Below are 20,639 nucleotides of genomic sequence, written 5' to 3' on the forward strand. Positions count from 1 at the left end.
GTAATAATCTTATTCAAATTACAACACTATTCACATTTATTTTAGCTATTTTTCTAATACAAAGCTTAGTACAACTTGTAAAGCTTACATCTTCTTTGTGTATTTAAGCCAACAGAGACACATAAAATATCCCAGTTTACTGGTGGCTTTCCTTTTAGTTTTTGGGCCTAACATAGAAATAGCTGCAAATGCAAAACTACCAAAGACAGAGGACATACCATTTAGTTTTGTGAAGTTGTAAAGAAGAGGATCAGTTGAAATCATGCACGGCCACCAGGGATAGCCAGATACTTTGGACCATACCAAGTCTCCTACATTGTACTTCAATACATGAGTTTTGTCATCTTTTCCAAGTAGTAAAGAAGAATCTTCTTTAGCAGGAATCTTTTTAGAGAAAGAAAAAGGCAGACAATTACAAATTCTAGCAACTTGATCAAACAAAAATATTTTCATATTTGAGTGCGCAGGGAATGAAGAATGTTCCATAAATCACGCTTAATTGGTAACAATACACCGTGTGCCTGGAGCATTGCAAATGAATGGTAACTTTAACTGGAATGTTCATGAAAACGTTTAGCCATATGAACTAAGTTTGGGTCACAGATCCACAGCTAAAGGGATACAACTATCAGGGCACCCATCGTATTTTTTCAAGGCTATGAACTTTCTGTTATTTGGTAACAGGGAAAATATATTACTTTGAAATGAAGAGTGAACTCCAATTTTAAAGGAACAAGGGAGCCTCAGCTTCTCTGGAAGTAAAAGGAGTTGAAGCGACAGCTACCGAAAGCCACAACTGGTATCAATTGTTGCTTTAGAGCCCCTAGATATTACTGTTATTGGAATTTTCAGCAACACAAGTCGCAGTACCACTTCACACATGTGTCAAAAAGCATATACTTGCCATTTCATGTGCAGTGGGGAGCAATGGCTGACTCCTGACTTTCTGACATATGCACCAATAAAATTCATATCTGCTGTACAGACACGTGACGTTTTTAGGTACATGCATAAAATAGGTTGAGGATATATTATCCGTGTTTATGCGATTCAACCCTGTATTCATTTTACAAAATTGAGTTTCTAGCTCCAAGTCCGTGATCACAGTGTGTGTTTGTGGACCATTCTAGAAAGGTCAAGGAACTTTCTTTCTTGTCAGTCTTCCAGAATAATTTCATACACCACATGCAAAGGCTGCAAGGACTTCCAAAAAACCTTTGTGATTCAAGCTGTCAAGAGAATTAAATGGTAGCAAACAAACAATTTTTCCATATGCTGTATCAGAAAGCCAGTACTATTTAAGGCTAGTTTATACATCCAATAAAATTAACTCATAAAGCTCCTCTTGCATTGTACTACTTGAGGCTGCAGGTGCACACATGGAGAGGAGCATACATGAAAGGTAAAGCACAGGTACCTTAGATTGGACTCTGAATAAAGTAGGTAGACATATGATTCTTCCAAAATTGTTATAACATGGGCAGTCATGAATCTACCAGTCAAAATGCTGGATGCTGTGTTATTCACTTACTGGACGTTCTGAGTCATCTTTAGGAATGTCCCACATATAACACATTACAGTAATCCAACTAGGAGACTACCAGAGTGTGAATCATCGTGACTATCCATGTCCAGGAATGGCTGCAGTCACTGCTAAAAGACCCTCTGAACCACATAGGACATTGACTATTTTAGATTAAGAAATACACGAAAACTTTATACCTGCCATTTCAGGGAGAGTACAACTTCAGAGAAACCCGATTAGAGTCTGATTGGCAGGTGGGTATGGGTTTTTGGTGGGAAATGTCATAGCTGGCCAAAAGTGGCCCACGGATTAGAAGTTATCTGTAGTAAGCACATGGAGGTTCTTATTAATCAGAGGTAAATGGACCCCTCTGCTACTTTACTAACATCTTGCAGGACTGCATATTGAAAGGACAACTTAGCTCCTAGCTGGCTTCCGATTATTACACCTACTTAAGGCAAAATAAGTAACTCAAAGAAGAAACACAACAATACTGACACCTCCTTTTTTTTACTCCTAAGTTTATTTTTAGGGACACGGATGGCGCTGTGGGTTAAACCACTGAGCCTAGGACTTGCCGATCAGAAGGTTGGCGGTTCGAATCCCCGCGACGGGGTGAGCTCCCGTTGCTCGGCCCCTGCTCCTGCCAACCTAGCAGTTCGAAAGCAAGTCAAAGTGCAAGTAGATAAATAGGTACCGCTCCGGCGGGAAGGTAAACGGCGTTTCCGTGCGCTGCTCTGGTTCGCCAGAAGCGGCTTAGTCATGCTGTCCACATGACTCAGAAGCTGTACGCCGGCTCCCTCGGCCAATAAAGCAAGATGAGCGCCGCAACCCCAGAGTCGGCCACGACTGGACCTAATGGTCAGGGTCCCTTTACCTTTACGTTTATTTTCCCTGGTCTCTTGCTGGGAAATTCATACACTTTGAGTCAAAGGTACTTGGCACCTAACTGTACAAACAATGATCCCTTCAATACAGCAAATACAACTTTTAAAAAAATTCAAGGGCAGCATAGGCAGAAGCCCAGCTGAGAAAAATTATCTCCTTCACATCCATGAAACACATTCTTTACAGATCATAAAACGCTATACCAAAGCTGCTTGGTATAGCCTTGTTACCTTTTTAATTAATAACAAAGTGCTTCAGAATGAGTGTGTCCGAGACGCTAGATTCATTTTGCATTCCGTTGCACAAAGTCTGAACAGCAAAATGTCTCAGTAAAACAGTCCATCTAAACATAGGTAGCTAAACCAAGATAGTTGGGGGCTGAAGGAAATTTTAACTGGAGGGCACCATGTTGGCTAGCTACCCATGTAGGGCAGGAGATATAGAAGTATAATCAGCCGTACCAACAGGCTAAAAAATAGCTTCTATCCGCGGGGTGTTAGGCTGTTGAACGGAAAATAACATAGAGCAATTGCCTTGGAAGGGGGGAGGGGGTGTTGTCCAATAAGCACAAAGAGTGGAATGAGATTGAGGGGGGGAGGCTCGTTTAATTTCACTGTACACAGGTTGTACAATGACAATAAAGGTATTATTATTGTTATTGTTTGTGATGATGATGTTGTTTTGGTGCATCAAAGTTAATACAAATAGTCCCTCTTCAATAGCCCGTCAACTGGAATTGTTTCTTCATCATCATCATCATCAAAACGAAGATGAAAAATTTGTTTTCATAACATGATTCAAAACTGGACCTTAATGGTCCATTATCATTAAATACATTATTAAAACTTCCTATTATTAGATTGTCTGTCTCAAGTTCACTCTGGGGAGCACCAGAGAAGGGGAAGGATGAAATGGACTCAAATGAGTGAAGCATGGGGATGCATGTCTATCCTCTCCAACTTCATTTGCTAGACTTATTAATAGACTCTGAAACTCAGAACCTTGTAGGAGCCATCAGCTGCTACCTGACTGATCAGTTAGGAAAAAACAGGTCAAACATTGGTAACTTTGGCTGACACGAGTTACCCAAAGAGCAGAGGTAGCAAAAAAATTCTGTACCTTCTCATCAGAGGAACTAGATGTGTTTGATGCTAATGCCGCTTCAACAAAACCCTGTTCAAGTAAGGAATCATATTTGATGCTTCTTTTTCTATTTCTCCTTTCCTTATTTGCTGGCTTTTGCTCATTTTCCTCTGCCTGAGACACATCAATTCCATTGTCACCACAAATTGAAGATTCAAATAGAGGCTTTCCATTCATGTAGGTTTTAGTGATTTTCAGTTTAATCTCTGGAGAACCATTCTTGACAGGTGTAGTGTTAGGTGGAGTTGCCGGTTCTTTTATATCCTCAGACTCAAAGCGCAGCTTGGTGTCTTGTGTTGCCGATTCTCCATTAAACACACGAGAAGTGAGATCTTTCAGTTTGTCCGCAGGAATAAATGGGAGAGCATCGTGGCCATTATATTTCGGCATAACGTCCTCCTGTAGTGTAGCAGAAAGGTGTGTTTTGCCCAGGTAAACAGAACACTCACGATTCACTTCACAGTTCTGTGTTTTCCCTGTAGGATTTCCAAGGATCTCTGGTACTTGCTTCATTTTGATGTGGTTGACCCTTTTTTTGGCTAGAAGCAGAGAGCTACTTTTGAAATCCATTCAGTCAAAAGGATTTCCAGTTTTGTACCGCTGCATTAAAACAGAAGAAAAAGAAAGGAAGAACCATTAGTATTGGAATATTTACTTATTTTGAATGCTGCTTTGGTGTATATTACTTAATATAATTTAGAGCACGCGGTCAGAAACTTACCCAAGCAACATCCCCACTCAAGCAAGTTGGCATTCTATTTACCAGAGGCACTTTTTACTATATTTACACCAGGTTTATATCATTTTGAGGGCAAACTAGTTTAGGGCATTAACACTTCCAATTTTAAAACTATTTGATCACTAATACCATTACTGTTCATTAGATTATCCTTAGGAAGTCATTATCTGGATCTTGAAATCTGGCAGCCACTGGTTCTCATGTGTCAATAAAGGTGAGTAGGGTTCAGAAGAATTCATCAATGGCTGAACAAGAGACCCCATTCACTTCAAAACTGCAAATCTGATGGCTTTGCCAAACCCCTCTCCCCCATTAGCTCCACCAAACAAGACAACTAAGTGCTGTAAGAGAAATGCCAGACTCTAGAAAGGGGTTGTGATGCCTTGTGCCCCAACATGGCTGCATTTGCCTGCTTTTCACCCACTTCATTAATTTAGTCAGTCAGTCAGTCGACTGCAATACAGATCATATGCTCCAAATCATTGTTTAAACAAACTGATCTCACAGGAAGAAATTTAAAATGTGCATCTAAACTTAAACCAGCCAACGCACCAGGAACCAATGGTTTCGCTGGAGCTTTGGATTTAGAAATTCAGAATATTCAATTGCCTCTACCTGGAAAACTCTTTAATGAAGTTAATGAAGGGGGACAGATTCCATCGTCCTGGAAACGAACCAGAATCATAGTGTTACCTAAACCAAACAAAGATAAAGAACAGGTTGACTCATAGATGGATAAAGCATGCAGGGGTTTGGTTCCGGTGGCGCTGTGGGTTAAACCACAGAGCCTAGGACTTGCCAGTCAGAAGGTTGGCGGTTCGAATCCCCGCGACGGGGTGAGCTCCCATTGCTCAGTCCCTGCTCCTGCCAACCTAGCAGTTCAAAAGCACGTCAAAGTGCAAGTAGATAAATAGGTACCACTCCGGCGGGAAGGTAAACGGTGTTTCCACGCGCTGCTCTGGTTCACCAGAAGCAGCTTAGTCATGCTGGCCACACGAGCCAGAAGCTGTACGCCGGCTCCCTTTGGAAAGAAAGCGAGATGAGCGCCGCAACCCCAGAGTCAGTCACAACTGGACCTAATGGTCAGGGGTCCCTTTACCTTATACGCAAAAACACATACACTCAAACCATGAGAACCACCCCATCAGGCGGCTTCCAGAGCCGGGCATAGAGAACCTTGCTGAAAAGTTCTTTTTGCGCCTCAACCCCGGAGGCCCTGGGGTGTTCTCGTGAGATCTTGTGGGAGCACCCTGTGCCCATCGTCTAAACAAGGTTGCTTCCCAAACAAGGCAGAAAGCTTAAAATCTCTTTTTGCACTGGGTTGGAATTGCGCAAGTTAAATACGATTGTACTGTGTTTCTAATTAACACTGATGCTAAATTGTTCAAATGTTCTTATAGAACATCCTTCAAATTTAGCACCAAAATACATACAATTAGAGCAAACTGGTTTTATTAAAACATGATTAACTGCTAATTCCTTCAGCCACATACTAAATGTAATTTACTCATCTTAAAGAGTCAAAGGCACTTTGTGTTGTTTGATGTGACAAAGGCCTTTGGCAAATTGGAATGGGATTCTCTTTTAAGGTCTTAGAATTTATAGGGATTGACAAGTCACTCAAATATAAAGATATTTATATAAAAATAGCCAGACACGCATCAGAGCTAACAGATAGAACTCTGGTGCTTTTCAGGTAAATAAAGGAACAAAACATGGCTGTCCATTATCGCCGATGTTATTAGGCAAGGTTTCCATTGCCAAGGCAAACACGTTACACAATAATCCTAACGCTACTGATGGTGAAACACGTTAGCTAAATAATTTACAGATGACATTGTGTTTATGATCTTGAACCTAAATGAAGTTATGCCACACGTAATGAATGTAATTAAAGAATATGGATATATAGGTCTTTAACTGAAGGAAACGAATTGGCAAATATGCAAAAATAAATAAATACCTAGGTGTAGATATCCCCCAACACTGAAATTTAACATTTCTATTTCATTTACAACTGTTAATCCAGCAAATAAAATAACAGCTAAAAGAATGGGACAATTATTCACTTTCTTGGCTTGTAAGGATAGCATCAATTAAAATGATTATATGCCCAGTCAGCATATCGTGCAAATGATGAATTATTCTATTTTTATTATAATTTCAAAAAATCACCAATACTTATTAATATTACACATTGAGATCAAGGAAAAAATCATTCTTGCATCTATAGCTTCAGACAAAAAGAGGGTATCAAAAACCATGCTGTACAATGCTGCACATTCTTATGAACGTGGGGCTACCTTTGAAGGTGACTCAGAATCTACAACTAATCCAAAATGCAGCAGCTAGACTGCTGACGGAGCAGCCAACAGGACCATATAACACCGCTCCTAAAGGATCTACACGGGCTCCCAGACCATTTCCGAGCACAATTCAAAGTGTTGGTGTTGACCTTTAAAACCCTAAATGGCTTTGGCTCTGTATACTTGAAGGAGCGTCTCCACCCCGATTGTTAAGCACAGACAGAGATCCAGCTCCAAGGGCCTTCTGATGATTCCGTCGCTATGAGAAGTGAGGTTATAGGGCAAGAGACTGCGATCTACTCACAGAGTGAAAAACTGGCAGTGATCTACCCCCTTTTTTGAGGTTCAGGTCAATGTAGTTGAGCTTTTTTTTTTTTTAAGGGAGGAAGGGTGCAGTACAAAAATGATCACGATCTACCTGTTGGACGTACCTGTAATAGGGTACCAGACAGAGGGCCTTCTAAGTAGGGGTACCTACCCTGTGGAACACATTCCCATTAGATATTAAAGAGATGACTTTTGGAGGACACCTAAAGAAAGCCCTTCATATGTAAGTTTTAAATGTTTAACGCTTTATTGCGTTTTTATATCTTGCTGGAAGCCACCCAGAGTGGGTACCATATAATTATTTTTTATTATTATTCTTATTCTTATTCTTATTATTATTATTATTAGCAGCAGCATCAACAACAACATATTAAGTCTACAAAAAACAGAGGAATACACATTCCAGGATTACCATCATACCACAATGCATCTCACATAAAAATTTCAATACTAAAAAGTAATACAAAAAGAATTTTGGTAACAATGGAAATGGCTGGAAAAGCAAGACAGAACTTGAGAGGGCCTCAGTATTTAATTCATCCATCTCAAAAAACTAAATCAGTTAATACTCCCTTTTTAAAACAAGACATGCTTCTTTGGGGGTGGGGGGGAATTGTAAATATATATATATATATCTCCAATGTCAAAGATTTTTATATTGGTAATAAGGCCAAATCAGGCGATCTACTACAATTAGAACTTAAACATACTTGGTTCCAAATCAATCAGGTAAAAATACCACTTTGTACTTTAGAAATTTTTGTAATTTCAACAGGAAACAATAGCAAATAACTTTTGTTCGAAACTTAGTAAAGGTAAAGGTAAAGGTACCCCTGCCCGTACGGGCCAGTCTTGACAGACTCTGGGGTTGTGCGCCCATCTCAGTCTTTTACTTTGTGCCCCGCCCTCATTTTTTTGCCCCCTCCTGGAAAATTTCCTGCATACATCCAAGTGTGTGAGGGAGAAATGTACATGCAGTCTCGTATGTATGCATGCACACAAGCAAGAGCGAGCGAGCGATTGTGCGCGTGCGTGCGAGTGGGACAGACAGACAAATGAACAAAGATGCATGGAAGTATGGTGTGGGGCACATTCCCCCACCCCCCAGTACTGGGGAATGCTCTGTTACTAGATAGCAACAGTGTTGTGTGTGAAATCAATACTGTGTCATCTCCGCAATTAGTACCAGCACAACATACCGTATATACTCGAGTATAAGCCGACCCGAATATAAGCCCAAGGCACCTAATTTTAGCACAAAAAACTGGGCAAACTTATTGACTAGACTCGCAGTGTTCCCTAACTTTGGGCCTCCAGCTGTTTTTGGACTACAACTCCCATCATACCTCGCTAGCAAGACCAGTGGTCAAGGATGATGGGAATTGTAGTCCAAAAACAGCTGGAGGCCCAAGGCTGGGGAACACTGGACTAGAGTAAAAGCCTAGGGTGGGAAATGCAGCAGCTACTGGTAAATTAGGCAAGGATTATGTAACAAGTTGTACTGGTGAGAAGCTACACAGTCAAGTGAAAACAGGTTGAAAAACGGAAAAGCAAGATCTGCAGTCTAAAACAACATCTGGTACAATTTCTACACAAAAAGAAATTGCTGCCTTGTTTCTTCCGTGAATCCAGTCTCTTTTACTATTAAGTAAAAACCCAGAGCAGCTTACCTTGGATTCTGTCTCATTCGCAAACAGTTCCAGCAACATTAAGAAGAGACATGCACACAGCCTGGTGCAGGCAGTGAAAATGAGCGAATTATGAGGTGTTCTGCAGCCTACATAGGAGCCAGTCCCTAGACAGCTACTGCATTTTGTTATCAATTAACTGCTGAGGGACCTGTTGCCTGATCCTTCCAAAATCCATTTTGCAATTTTAAGAGGCATGGAATATGAAAAGTTTCCCTTCAAAGATCTGTGGAGGCTGTTCATGAGAAATCATTTGAAAGGACACAGCTGCCTCTGCCGCTCTCAAGAGTAGACATAGGAGCCGTGGTTGGAAGAGGCTCCTTTCTCGCCACTCGTCCCTCCGCTCACTCAAGTATAAGCCATGGGGGGCTTTTTCAGCATAAAAAATGTGCTGAAAAAGTTGGCTTATACTCAAGTATATACGGTAATCACAATCTTAATGTCGGATGTCAACTTTTCAGGGTTTGGTGGGTTAAGAAACAGTTATTGTGTCACGACAGTTATTGTGTCACAGCAGCCATATTGCATGATGCTAAACTTCAATGGCAGCCATTTTGTGACTGGTGCCCACAGCACTTTCTAAAAATTCAAAATATTCCTGCTGGTTCAACGAGGTCTGCGACTCCTTTATTGAATTTACAGAAAAGGCACACGGGTCCTTAATTTTTCACGTTGCTAACTGTTCCTTTCCCACCTCAAGTTAGAAATGAAGTAGTAGACAAAATGTATTTGTGGGGTCCCTCTGAAGTCCTTACCCCATGCAGAGATTATGTAAGGTTCTTGACTCTGGTGTCCATTGCCCAATACAGAACCTACAGAGACACTTGGTGGCAGATGTATCTCGATAATCCCTCATCTTCTGCTGCTTCCACCCGGGCTTCTCACACATTCAAGGCCAAGATATCAAACCAAAGGACCAACAGTGAAATAGGAGTCTTTGTGGGTCTGAGGTTGAGGGAGGAGGGAATTAAGACACAACTGGCTTGACTGTCTCAAGGGATGGCAAAGCACTGATTCTCCAGAATCTCTGCCCAACATAGTAACATAATTTCCCCTCAAGATTTTATTGTTTTAAGGTTACTTACTACAAGTGGGATAACCTATTTCAAAGAACTACACCCCTTTTCTCTTCAACAGGAGAAATGTAACCCAGCAGACTTCCTTAACGGGATACAGAAAATCAGGTGGCAAGAAGTATAGGTCTTTAATCTGCTACCACATAGCAAATACAAAACACACTGAGGTATCACGTCCAACAAAGACACCTGGTAGTTGTGCAACTGAAACAACAGCACTCTGTGACAAGGACACTGCAAGCTCCACTGCGCCAGAAATTGGTCAATCAAGAACCTGAGGCTAACCTGCAGAACACAGTTCCTACAAAAAAAAGAGCACAAGAGACAGCTGTGAGGACCCAAGTAGAACCATGGGCACAGCCTCTAGTTGCTCAGAAAGAACCAAGCAATGTCCTGGGAGTGCAGGAATGTAAAAAGACTATAGAAGCTCTACTGTGAGTTCCAGAAGCAGCCATCAATAAAACTGAATGACCATATCAACCTAGGGCTGCCAGAACATTGTTGTCCAATTGGAGAACAGCCACCAGTCTACTGAACATTTCAACAACAACACTCCCCAAAAAGATCTCCTGATCTTATTAGAAATTAGGAACTGCCTGTATCACTGCAGATTCTCCCATCATTTCTGCTGTTGGGCGGTCTGTGAATGTAGATTCCCAGCTGCTGCCCTCTCTGGGACACAGAGTCACTGAAGTAGGGTCCTTGGAAGCCATTGCATCAAGTAAGGGTATAACACATGGGTAGGCAAACTAAGGCCTAGGGACGAAGAACTCACCTGTCCCCATGTCTTCTCTTTGCAGATTTGCTGGGGTTCCACATCCCTTCCCTAGCGGTGAGTATTGGATAAAACGAGAGCAGAGAGTGGATCCCTCAGACCTGCCCCTCGCTGCCTGGGCGGGCTCTTTGCCCCCCACTCTGCACTCTCAGATGTGGAGAAGCCCCACCCCCACGAGGAACTGATAGTCTGGCTTTTGCATTTCAGCTTCCATCCCCCCAAGATCCGGCCCAATCACCTTCTAAATCTGGCCTGCGGACAGTAGGCATACTAAGGCCCAGGGGCCGGATCCAGCCCAATCGCCATCTAAATCTGGCCTGCAGACGGTCCGGGAATCAGTGTGTTTTTAACATGAGTAGAATGTGTCCTTTTATTTAAAATGCATCTCTGGGTTATTTGTGGGGCATAGGAATTCGTCCACACACCCCCAAATACAGTCCAGCCCCCCCACAAGGTTTGAGGGACAGTGGACCAGCCCCCTGCTGAAAGAGTTTGCTGACCCCTGGTATAACACAAATGTCCTTGAAGTGAATCCAACAGCTATACATGACGTCTGGGCGGAAAACCATTCCTGCACACGGAAAAGGGGCAGTAGCAGTGCCTCACATCTGACTGAATCTCGCAGAATGAAGAGAGATCTGCTCCCCCGATCAACTACCACCATCCTACAGAACAGGGCCTGCCCAATACATTTCGGCAACTGAAGCAAGCCACAAAATGGTGGTTCCCCACCAGGGAACAGTGTTAGAAACTCAAGGTATATGAGCTTGGCCCCAAATGGCTCCTTAAAACCAAGGTTACAGTCGCCAAATCGGAATGTCTAGTTTCCATTTTGAGGTACAACCGCTCTAAACTCTTGTTTTCTAATGATGGACTAACTGTGATTGATTATCAGCTAAACATCTGGCTTAGTTCAGATGACAGTTTTGAGCTGGGTTAAGAGCTTTGAGAATTTAAAGAAGTTACTTGACCAAGGGACAGTCCAACCACTTTCTCTTAATGGCGACTGCTCCTGCTCAGGATGCACAGAAAAAGGCAATTCGGTTCCTGAAATTCATTCTGACTGTGCAGATAAAATATAACTGATAGAATTCTACAGGATATGGTAGTGTGTGGAAACAGCCCAGATCCTATGATCCCCCAATGGTGGACATGTCAGGCGCCTTCCTGACACCCAAGCCTCTTCACTTGGTCACAAATGGCCAATAGTCAGTTGCCAAATGCTAATTTTGAACACTACCAGGGAAGGAGGAGTGAAGATCTATACGTTAACACAAGGGGGAAGAAAGATCTACTTCCTCGAGGATCCTGCTCCCCTAGGCAGTCCCCTCACCTTGCTTTATGGGTGGGCCAGGCCTGCTACAGAGACAGCACTAGAGCAAAAGACAGACAGAAGGAAAATATACAGGAGGGATTTATTATTTTTTTGAAAGGCGGCAATGTAAGAGGAAAAGTCAACAGGATAGTGGAGGGAGTAAAGAGCAGGGAAAAGAAGTGAGAACTACAACAGAATGACAGGGAAAGGCTAACCCAGGGGTCAGTGAACTTTTTCAGCAGGGAGTTGGTCCACTGTCCCTCAGACCTTGTTTATAGTCCCTCAGACTATATTTTGAGGGGGGGGGGGAGAGAACAAATTCCTATGCCCCACAAATAACCCAGAGATGCATTTTAAATAAAAGCACACATTCTACTCATGTAAAAACACGCTGATTCCAGGACCGTCTGCGGGCCAGATTTAGATGGCGATTGGACTGGATCCGACCCCTGGGCTTTAGTTTGCCTACCCATGGACTAACCAGACACCCATGCCAAACAAAGGGGGGGGGGACAGCAAACACTACTGAAAATGCTTGCTACACACTCACACAAGAAAGCCAAATGCTGCTAAAAACCCAAACACACACCAAAGAACAGAAAAAGGGGGAAAGGTGACACCAAATGCTACTCACTAATGAGAAATCAATGCAGAGGGAGCAACAAACACTACTCACTAAAGCTTTCAAGCCAAAGAGAAAGAGCTCTACTGAGAAGATAAAGTAGAAAAATAAAGAATAAGCCTGAAAAGCCTTAGAGAGAGAAAAGCAGACAAATGATAGTTGAAGGCAGGCTTGAGCTTGCTTTGCAAAGGCAAAACAAACTTATTTTATTCAATAAATGCACATGGGGAAAGAGTAAGTGTAATGAAATAAAAAATAAAAAGATTAGCAATGAAAAATTATTAGTAAAAAACGTAAGGGGGCTGGAGATTGCCACACTTAACATTATAAAACATTAAGACAACATTGAAGTATAATTCAAAAAGTAAGCAAGAAGTGGATTACACTGGAACAAGAAATAGCACAAAGGAATTTATGAGTCCTGCCCTTTTGCATTTTCAGCTCACTGATGTTACAACCGTTAAATAACCAGTATACTGAAGATCTAGAAAAAATGTCAGCACTGGCTATTCCTTACTTGCTCATCTCTGATACCACCAAGTTACTATCAGCAGGTGATGGATATGAATTTGCATAACAGCACCCTATCATTGGGGTGGGGAGATTCTTCGGCTGTAGAGCTTTCACAGTAACAGCCCAACTTCTCTGGAGCAAACATTGGGAACTCAGGTCTGAACTGGCTGCAGGCTCACTAATTTCAACATTTATTAGCTGATCAAGCCCCTAAAGGCTCAAGGTAATAATAGAAGAAAAGTTATAGCTGATCCTAGGGCATAAGGGTAGGGGGTTAGTTTTTATTCTCTACACTAAACTCCTGAAAATCTCTACTGGGCCTTCATTGGAATTTAAGGGTAATTGGGAAAAAATATATTTGCAGATAAATTTGGTAGCCGGCATCTTCACTGCACAAAAATAGAAAACATTAAAGGATTAAAATCTTGGTTCCAATAGTTTTAAAAAAATCATATACCTCTTAATGTTGGACCTAAATTTCAATAAAAACGTATAAATACAAAAGCAAACAAACAAAAATCCCAAAAATTATACCAGCTGATGTTTCCCGTCTGTGTTCGGGTACGTACTCCCTACATAAGGAACATTACAACCGTTTAATCTGGATATATCCAGTAGATGTGAGGCCGAGGCCAGCTGTGCTTTCTCCAGATAGTCTGGTTTGCCAGTTGCAGTCCTAAGGCTAAAGGCACCCCTAGCCACTTGAGGTCACCTGATTCAGAAAATCCCTAAATTGCATACCTGACAACTCTGTACAAAACAAGCTGCAATTCTCCATCCACATCAGTGGTCTTCCCAAACAATACTTTATCTTATCTGGATAAAACTGACAGTAGTTTTAACTTTTTGCCTGCCTCCTAGGGATTAGCATTAGATAATCCATGTAATTAGTGATCTGCAAACCTTTGGATGACCTCTCTTGGAAGTTTCATGTAGGAATTTAAAAAGTATGGGAGACTGGTTGGAATCCTGAGGCACCACAAAGGCCAATACCCTTTGGCTGTTAAAAGTAGCCAATTAACACTATCTTCTAAACATGGCATAGTCAACCTCCGCCCTCCAGATGTTTTTGGCCTACAGCTCCCATGATACCTATCTAACAGGACCAGTGGTCAGGGATGATGAGAATTGTAGTCCCAAAACATCTGGAGGGCCAAGGTTGCCTATGCCTGTTCTAAACCTCCCCCCTCCAAAAAGGGGGGCTATATGCTGTAACACAGCCTCTCTCAACATTGGATCCCCAGATGTTGTTAGACTATAACTCCCAGCATACCTAGCCAGCATGGATAGTGGTCGGGGATGGTGCAAGATGTCCAAGAACATCTGATTGAGAAAGGTTGCTATACTCTATGTTGACTGGCAAGAAGGAAAATTATTTGTAGCATTCATTAGGCAAAACCTTGTTAATACCCCCATTGAGAAAACACTGGTGCCCTGCATAGGATACTATTCACATCGTAAAACTATGGACACCTGCATTCAACACAGACATGGAGGGATGTGCAAAACACATAAGCTAAAGCAAGCTCAGGAATGGTTTTTCCCATGAGCAATGATGAAAATAGCTCCTATTGCTCACTTTATAAGATGCATTTCTGTGCATGCCTGCTTGAGAGTATAGGCAACTCCCAATTTACGCAGGACTTATGTTGGAAGGCTCTGCACATTTATGTGAAACACTTATTGGAAAAGCCTGCAAACACCCTCTAAACCCTTGAAAAAACCAGCAGCACTTACCAGATGCCAAACTTCGCCACAATTGCTCCCTCCAAACCATTTTGCTCAAACTCAAACTCTCCAGTTCTCAACGGTCGATGCAAGGGCTCCTGGTGTTGCAATTGCAAAGGCTTGTGGGATTGCTAGGCACTGTTTTTGCAACTTTTTCACGCTTTCTAGGCTCTTTTAGGGCCATTTTTAAAGTCACTTCTGGGTTCTGCCCAGTTGCGCGTCAATCTGACACATGTAATTTGGTTGTTGCCTATAACCTCAATTAAAATGAATGAGATATACATCTGGATAAACAAGCATATATGATTGCTGTGAGAAAAGCATTTGTGAGGGCCAACTGTAGCACAGTATAATGAAGTTGATATATAGTGAAGTTGATAACACAGAAGCAGGTAGGTCATATCGCAAATGCAGAATTCATAAAAATAGAAAAGGTAAGCTACTTAGGTGAAAAGTGGTTGCGTGTAGAACCAAATTTGTAGACTATACATTAAAGACCTTGCACTGAAAATCAGAAGGCTTTAGCTTTTATATACAGGCCCACCAAGAGCCTGGTTCCGGGGCTACTGATGTAGTGGGTTGCAAATTAGAAGGATCTGGAGCGCAGGCATTCATTAAGAACCCTTTGAATACATGCCTACTTTTTTGTTTAATGGGACTTACTCCTAGAAGTAGGTGCAGGGTTACAGTCTTGGCTTTGCTAGGAAGGGGCACAAGAATGAAAATATCAGTATCAAGGCAAAACAGAACATAAAGTTGTTTTATAAAAGAGGTGTATATAAAATCAAATAAAATTTTTAACAGAACTTTCTTTTTTTTTAAATGAGCAATTAGGAAGAATACTGCCTTTCCAAAACGAAAGCAGATCACTCTGCTTTCCTCACTTCCCCAATAACTCGTCTTAGAAATAAATGCCCACAACAAACTGAGAGTAAGCTCAGGTGAATACAAGTGGACCTTACGCATCCTGCTCAACATACAATAATCAGGGCAGATTAATATAGGTTAGCCTTGAAGCGGAACTGTGCTAATATGGGAAGAAAAGCATGACCCTTCATAGTACAAAGATGCCTCACTCTGGATAAGGGAGCCAAATTTTGACGCCAATGATACAAATACTAGGCCCCCTTTTGCAGCCATTTTATACCTCCTATATTTTCACAGCAGACATGTGGTCTAGCTTAGATTGAGCTAGCAACTTGCAGGAAGTGAGCAAAAACAGTGAGTTAAATGAATTCAAAATGTGAACCTGCACGTGCTCAGAGTATTTCGTTTATGTAGCAATCAAAGCATGGAGGGTGGAATGATACATGCTTAATTGGCTTTGTGCATGTTTTTTATTACTAATGGCTCATCACTTTCTTTGCCTATGAATGTTATATTACATTTCTGAACAATCAAACGTCTATTTTTTACTATTTTTAAATTTAAAAACATTATCAAGTTGCCTAAATGTTTCATTGTTGTTTTTATTCTTGAGTTCCTTGTAAGATTTAGGCTTGGCATTGTAGAACAGGATTGTGGCTTTAACAGCTGTGTGGCAGGCAAAAATTAAACTGGGTAAGCCTTTGATATGGGAATGCAATTACTGGGAAAACTTTACCTGTTGATAAAAAGGTAAAGGGACCCCTGACCATTAGGTCCAGTCGTGACCGACTTTGGGGTTGCGGCGCTCATCTCGCTTTATTAGCTGCGGGGGTCATGTGACCAGCATGACTAAGCCGCTTCTGAAGAACCAGAGCAGCACACGGAAACGCCGTTTACCTTCCCGCCGGAGCGGCACCTATTTATCTACTTGCACTTTGACGTGCTTTCGAACTGCTAGGTTGGCAGGAGCAGGGACCGAGCAACGGGAGCTCACCCCGTCGTGGGGATCTGAACCACCGGCCTTCTGATCGGCAAGTCCTAGACTCTGTGGTTTAACCCACAGCGCCACCCGCATCCCTTTTCCTGTTGATAGGTGATAGGTAAAGGACCCCTGGACGGTTAAGTCCAGTCAAAGGCAACTATAGGGTTGCGGCGCTCATCTCGCTTTCAGGCCGAGGTAGTTGGCCTTTGTCTGCAGACATGTGGCTAGCATGACTAAACCGCATCTGCCGCAATGGAACACCATGATGGAAACCAGAGTGCACGGAAAACGTCGTTTACCTTCCCACTGCTTGCACTTTGACATGCTTTTCAACTGCTAGGTTGGCAGGAGCTGGGACTGAACAATGGAAGCTCACCCCGTCGTGGGGATTCGAACCACCCACCTTCTGATCAGCAAGCCCAAGAGACTCAGTTGTTTAGACCCCAGTGCCCCCCGCATCCCTGTTGATATTGTGCATCTCAGATATCTTATTACCCGTGGAGACCCCTGACATTTTAGGGGGGCTCACCTGCAAAAGGGGGCACAAGTGTTCATGAGACATGAAATGCAAGCAAATGTGTCTCTTTTGCAAGTGCAGCAGAGGGCTGAATCAACATACAGCATACTGTTGGCATCACTGATGGGTGGGATAGCTCAATTGGCAGGGTGTGAGACTCTTAATCTCAGGGTTTGAACCCCACATTGAGCAAAAAGATTGCAGGGGTCCAACTAGATGACCCTCATGGTCCCTTCCAACTCTACTATTCTATGATTAGAAATGGAATTGTAAAATCTTATTGGAGCAGTGATGAGAGCAATTTTTTTTAAAAAAAATCCATTAGATTCTGGACAGAAACTGTTAGGTTATGCTCAGCTGTGGGTTCTTTTGGACAAAAGACTTCTTTTAAATCCAGCTTCAAGCCTTGGGCAGGGTGGAGTGGAGAACACGGCTTTGCTTGGACAGGTAGATGACAAAATAAACTACAAAAAGCATTTGGAGCTTTGTTCAGATTACTGGGATCTTCAGGGTGGCTCAGGAGAAGAGATCCACATTATTTAAGAGGCCCTCGTATTTCATAATACATGGTGATTGGCACAAGGTCACTCAGTGAGCACCAAAGTCCTCGTTGCCATTGGTTCTTAACTCAGTTGGGCTTACTTCTTTTTATACATACATAGGATTGTACTATGTACCAATGACTGCTGCTCTGAGGCAGCACCAAGCTATTTTTTAAGAAAATTGTTTTTGTTATTTAAACATGCATTGATTTTTGTATAAAATCATGGGAATAGTGATAAATGATACCCATTATAAATCAGTTTATACAGCTAAAGCAAGAAGAGACCAATCAAACAAAATCAATTGCCAAGTACCAGTGAAGGAATCAAATCCAAGCCTTTGTAAGCAAAACAACACCTGAGTTCTAACGTTTCGCATTTTTGTTAAACAGACCAGTTTAATATGCTCTACAAAAGGGCTGTATAAAGAATGCCACACTTTTAAAGCAGATAGGTGTTAGTTATATGCTCTAGTTTTAAAAGTCCTTTTGATTTTCCATCCCCATCACATTTTAGCAATTACACACCCCTCCTTTGTCATGTTTTCATTGTGAACTCATGGGAGCATGATACACTTTATGGGCAATCCTCAGGTCAGCTCATAAGTTTACTGAATATCATCTAACAGCTGCACAGCAAATGCTGTCTTTCAAGAGACTGAAGAACCAATCTATTAATGCACTGTACATTAAAGCAATTTAACATTACAAAGATTCAGCAAGTGTGCACCACTGATGCCTTCAATGGAGTCTATTTCCCCACTTCCATGCCTCTTAATTAGGTGACCCAAAAGCCCTAGATTTCAAAACCCTAGGAAGTCGGTCTCTCGGATCAATTGCCCCAGACTGGCTTGCGCATCCCTAGGAATGCAGAAACCCATGCACGTGGCAACGCGAAATAAAAGAGCGATCTATTATTGGCTTTTAATTCCCTAGCAAAAAAAAAAATCTGAAACGGTTCATTCCTAGGAGATGCAAGACCGTGTGGCCCCCTTCCCCTCTGGGGGGGGGGGGACCCAGCAGCTGCTGCGTTGTGAAGTAGCCCCAGAGGCGTCCTTTGCAATCCCCTTTCCCCAGAGGAGCTCCGACCGAGGCTTTTCCTTCTTGCCAGAAGGACATCGGGCCAAGCTGGCGATGTGCGGGCGGGCGGGCGGGGTTTGGTTGGTGGGTGGTCAGGAGAAAAGGTCTTCCCAGGCCAATCGGCCCCGCTTCACAGCCAGGCTTAAGCCGAAGAGGGAGCGCGCCCTAGGAGGGCTTATTGCATCCCTTTCCCATACGCCGAGCAGCAGCAGGGCTGGCGCACCGCATCCCCAACCGCACAGCGCTCCCTTGGTGGGGAATGAATCAAACATGGCTTCCTTCCCTGCCCATACGTTCCCGGAGTTGCATCCTCGCCCCCTCCCTCCCGCAGCCCAGGCAAGAAGCGGCGGCGGCAGCTGCTGCCTCCGGCCAAGGGAGCGGGCGACCCCACAACCGGGTCCCGAGGCCGAGGGAGGAGAAAAGCCTCCCAGCCCGCCCCGGCCCCCGTCCTCCCCCGAGACCCTCCCAACTCCGGGCCCCGCTTCCACTTCTGACCCTTTTCTTCCCGAGTTACGTCTCCCGCAGAGGCGGCGCCCCGACCCCGGTGCGGTCGCGGGGAAGCGCCTGCAGGGGCGGCCGGCCCCGAGGGGCGTCTTTCTGGGGGTGGGGTGGGGGTGCGAGGGGGCGCCGGAACCCCCCCCCCGAGGCCGGGAAGGAGAGGAGGCGCCTGAGGTGGAAAAAGCGGCTCCGTGCCTCGGGCGAGGGAAGCCCGCCTCGGAAGGAGGCAGGCGGGACGCGGAGGAGACCCCCCCCCCCGCCCCGGGAGGCGGGCGCGCGGGAAAGAACGGCGGGCGCGCCCCCGCCCCGCAACCCCTGAGGGGAGGCCGGCCCGGCCGCCCTCCCGCCACTGACCTGCTGCTGCTGAGGCGTTGTGAGGCGGGGGCCTCGCTCTTTCTCTCGGCCGCCTCGTCTCTCCCCGGGACGGTGGGCTCCTTCTTCCCCGGCCGCCCCCTCCTCCTCCCCCCGAGCGAGCGAGAGAGCGAACGGGCCGCCGACAGACCGAGCGAGCGAGCGAGCGAGCGTCCCCTTTGGTCTCCGCCTCCTGCGCCTCACCGCCGCCGCCCCCCCCCCCAGCCCAAAACCAGCGCGAAAAATGCGCCGCTCTGATTGGCCGGCGCCGCCTTCGCGCCGCAACTCCCGAAGCGGTTCATTCAAACCAGCCGCGCGAGCCGGAGGGGAGGGGCGCGCACGCGGCGCCCTCGGGTGGGAGGGAGGGAGGGGGACCCGATTCGGAGGCAGGAGGCGAGCGAGCGAGGGGGGAGGAGGAGAATCGCGCCCTGCCTTTACACACCCACAAGGCTCTTAGTTGAGAAAACCGTAGCAAAATCCATTTTACAATCATAATATTATAGATATAAATAGATAGGCACTGTAACATAAGAAACCATAACAAAATCCGTTTTATATGGAGCCCTCCATAAGGTTCCAGAGCCTTTCGCAGCATTAAAACGGTATTAACAAGAACATAAAAACGGGTGGGAGGTTTTTAACGTATTTATTTATCCCCCTTAGTTTTAATGCATCTATGTGGGGTGGATTCGATTCGTTGGTTGGTTGCAAGTTGCTTTGGGTTGCCTTAGGCAAGAGAAAGTGCCTAACAAATTTAAATAACAACAACAGCATCCTTAGAAAAAATGGTATTGAGATAAGCAGCAGAAAAGCAGTTGCTTGATTAATGGTGCAAGCCTAGAGTTGGAAGGGGCCCTGAAGGTCTTCTAGTCCAACCCCCTGCAATGCAGGAGTCTCAGCTAAAGCATCCATGACAGATCAACGACTTGGATGATGGACTCAAGGGCATCCTGATCAAATTTGTAGATGACACCAAACTGGGAGGGGTGGCTAACACCCCAGAGGACAGGATCACACTTCAAAACGACCTTGACAGATTAGAGAACTAGGCCAAAACAAACAAGATGAACTTTAACAGGGAGAAATGTAAAGTATTGCACTTGGGCAAAAAAAATGAGAGGCACAAATACAAGATGGGTGACACCTGGCTTGAGAGCA

General features: G+C 44.0%; 1 protein-coding gene across 2 annotated transcripts in view; it reads right to left on the bottom strand.

The window, feature by feature from the left end:
* NSD2 (nuclear receptor binding SET domain protein 2) overlaps positions 1 to 19,670 on the bottom strand; it is an 80,195-nt gene extending 60,525 nt beyond the window's left edge. Inside the window, exons 1-4 of one of the 2 annotated variants that reach the window (XM_028728860.2) lie at positions 19,485 to 19,670; positions 4,911 to 4,988; positions 3,533 to 4,156; positions 219 to 384 (exon numbers count right to left, since the gene is read on the bottom strand). In XM_028728860.2, the coding sequence (XP_028584693.1) occupies positions 219 to 384; positions 3,533 to 4,126 (760 nt within the window). In that variant the 5' untranslated portion in view covers positions 4,127 to 4,156; positions 4,911 to 4,988; positions 19,485 to 19,670. The remainder of the gene's footprint in view (positions 1 to 218; positions 385 to 3,532; positions 4,157 to 4,910; positions 4,989 to 19,484) is intronic. The other variant, XM_028728858.2, reaches the window with a different exon arrangement.
* Between the last annotated feature and the right edge of the window lie 969 nt (positions 19,671 to 20,639).

Source organism: Podarcis muralis, chromosome 6 (assembly GCF_964188315.1).
Source record: "Podarcis muralis chromosome 6, rPodMur119.hap1.1, whole genome shotgun sequence".
Lineage (NCBI taxonomy): Eukaryota > Metazoa > Chordata > Lepidosauria > Squamata > Lacertidae > Podarcis > Podarcis muralis.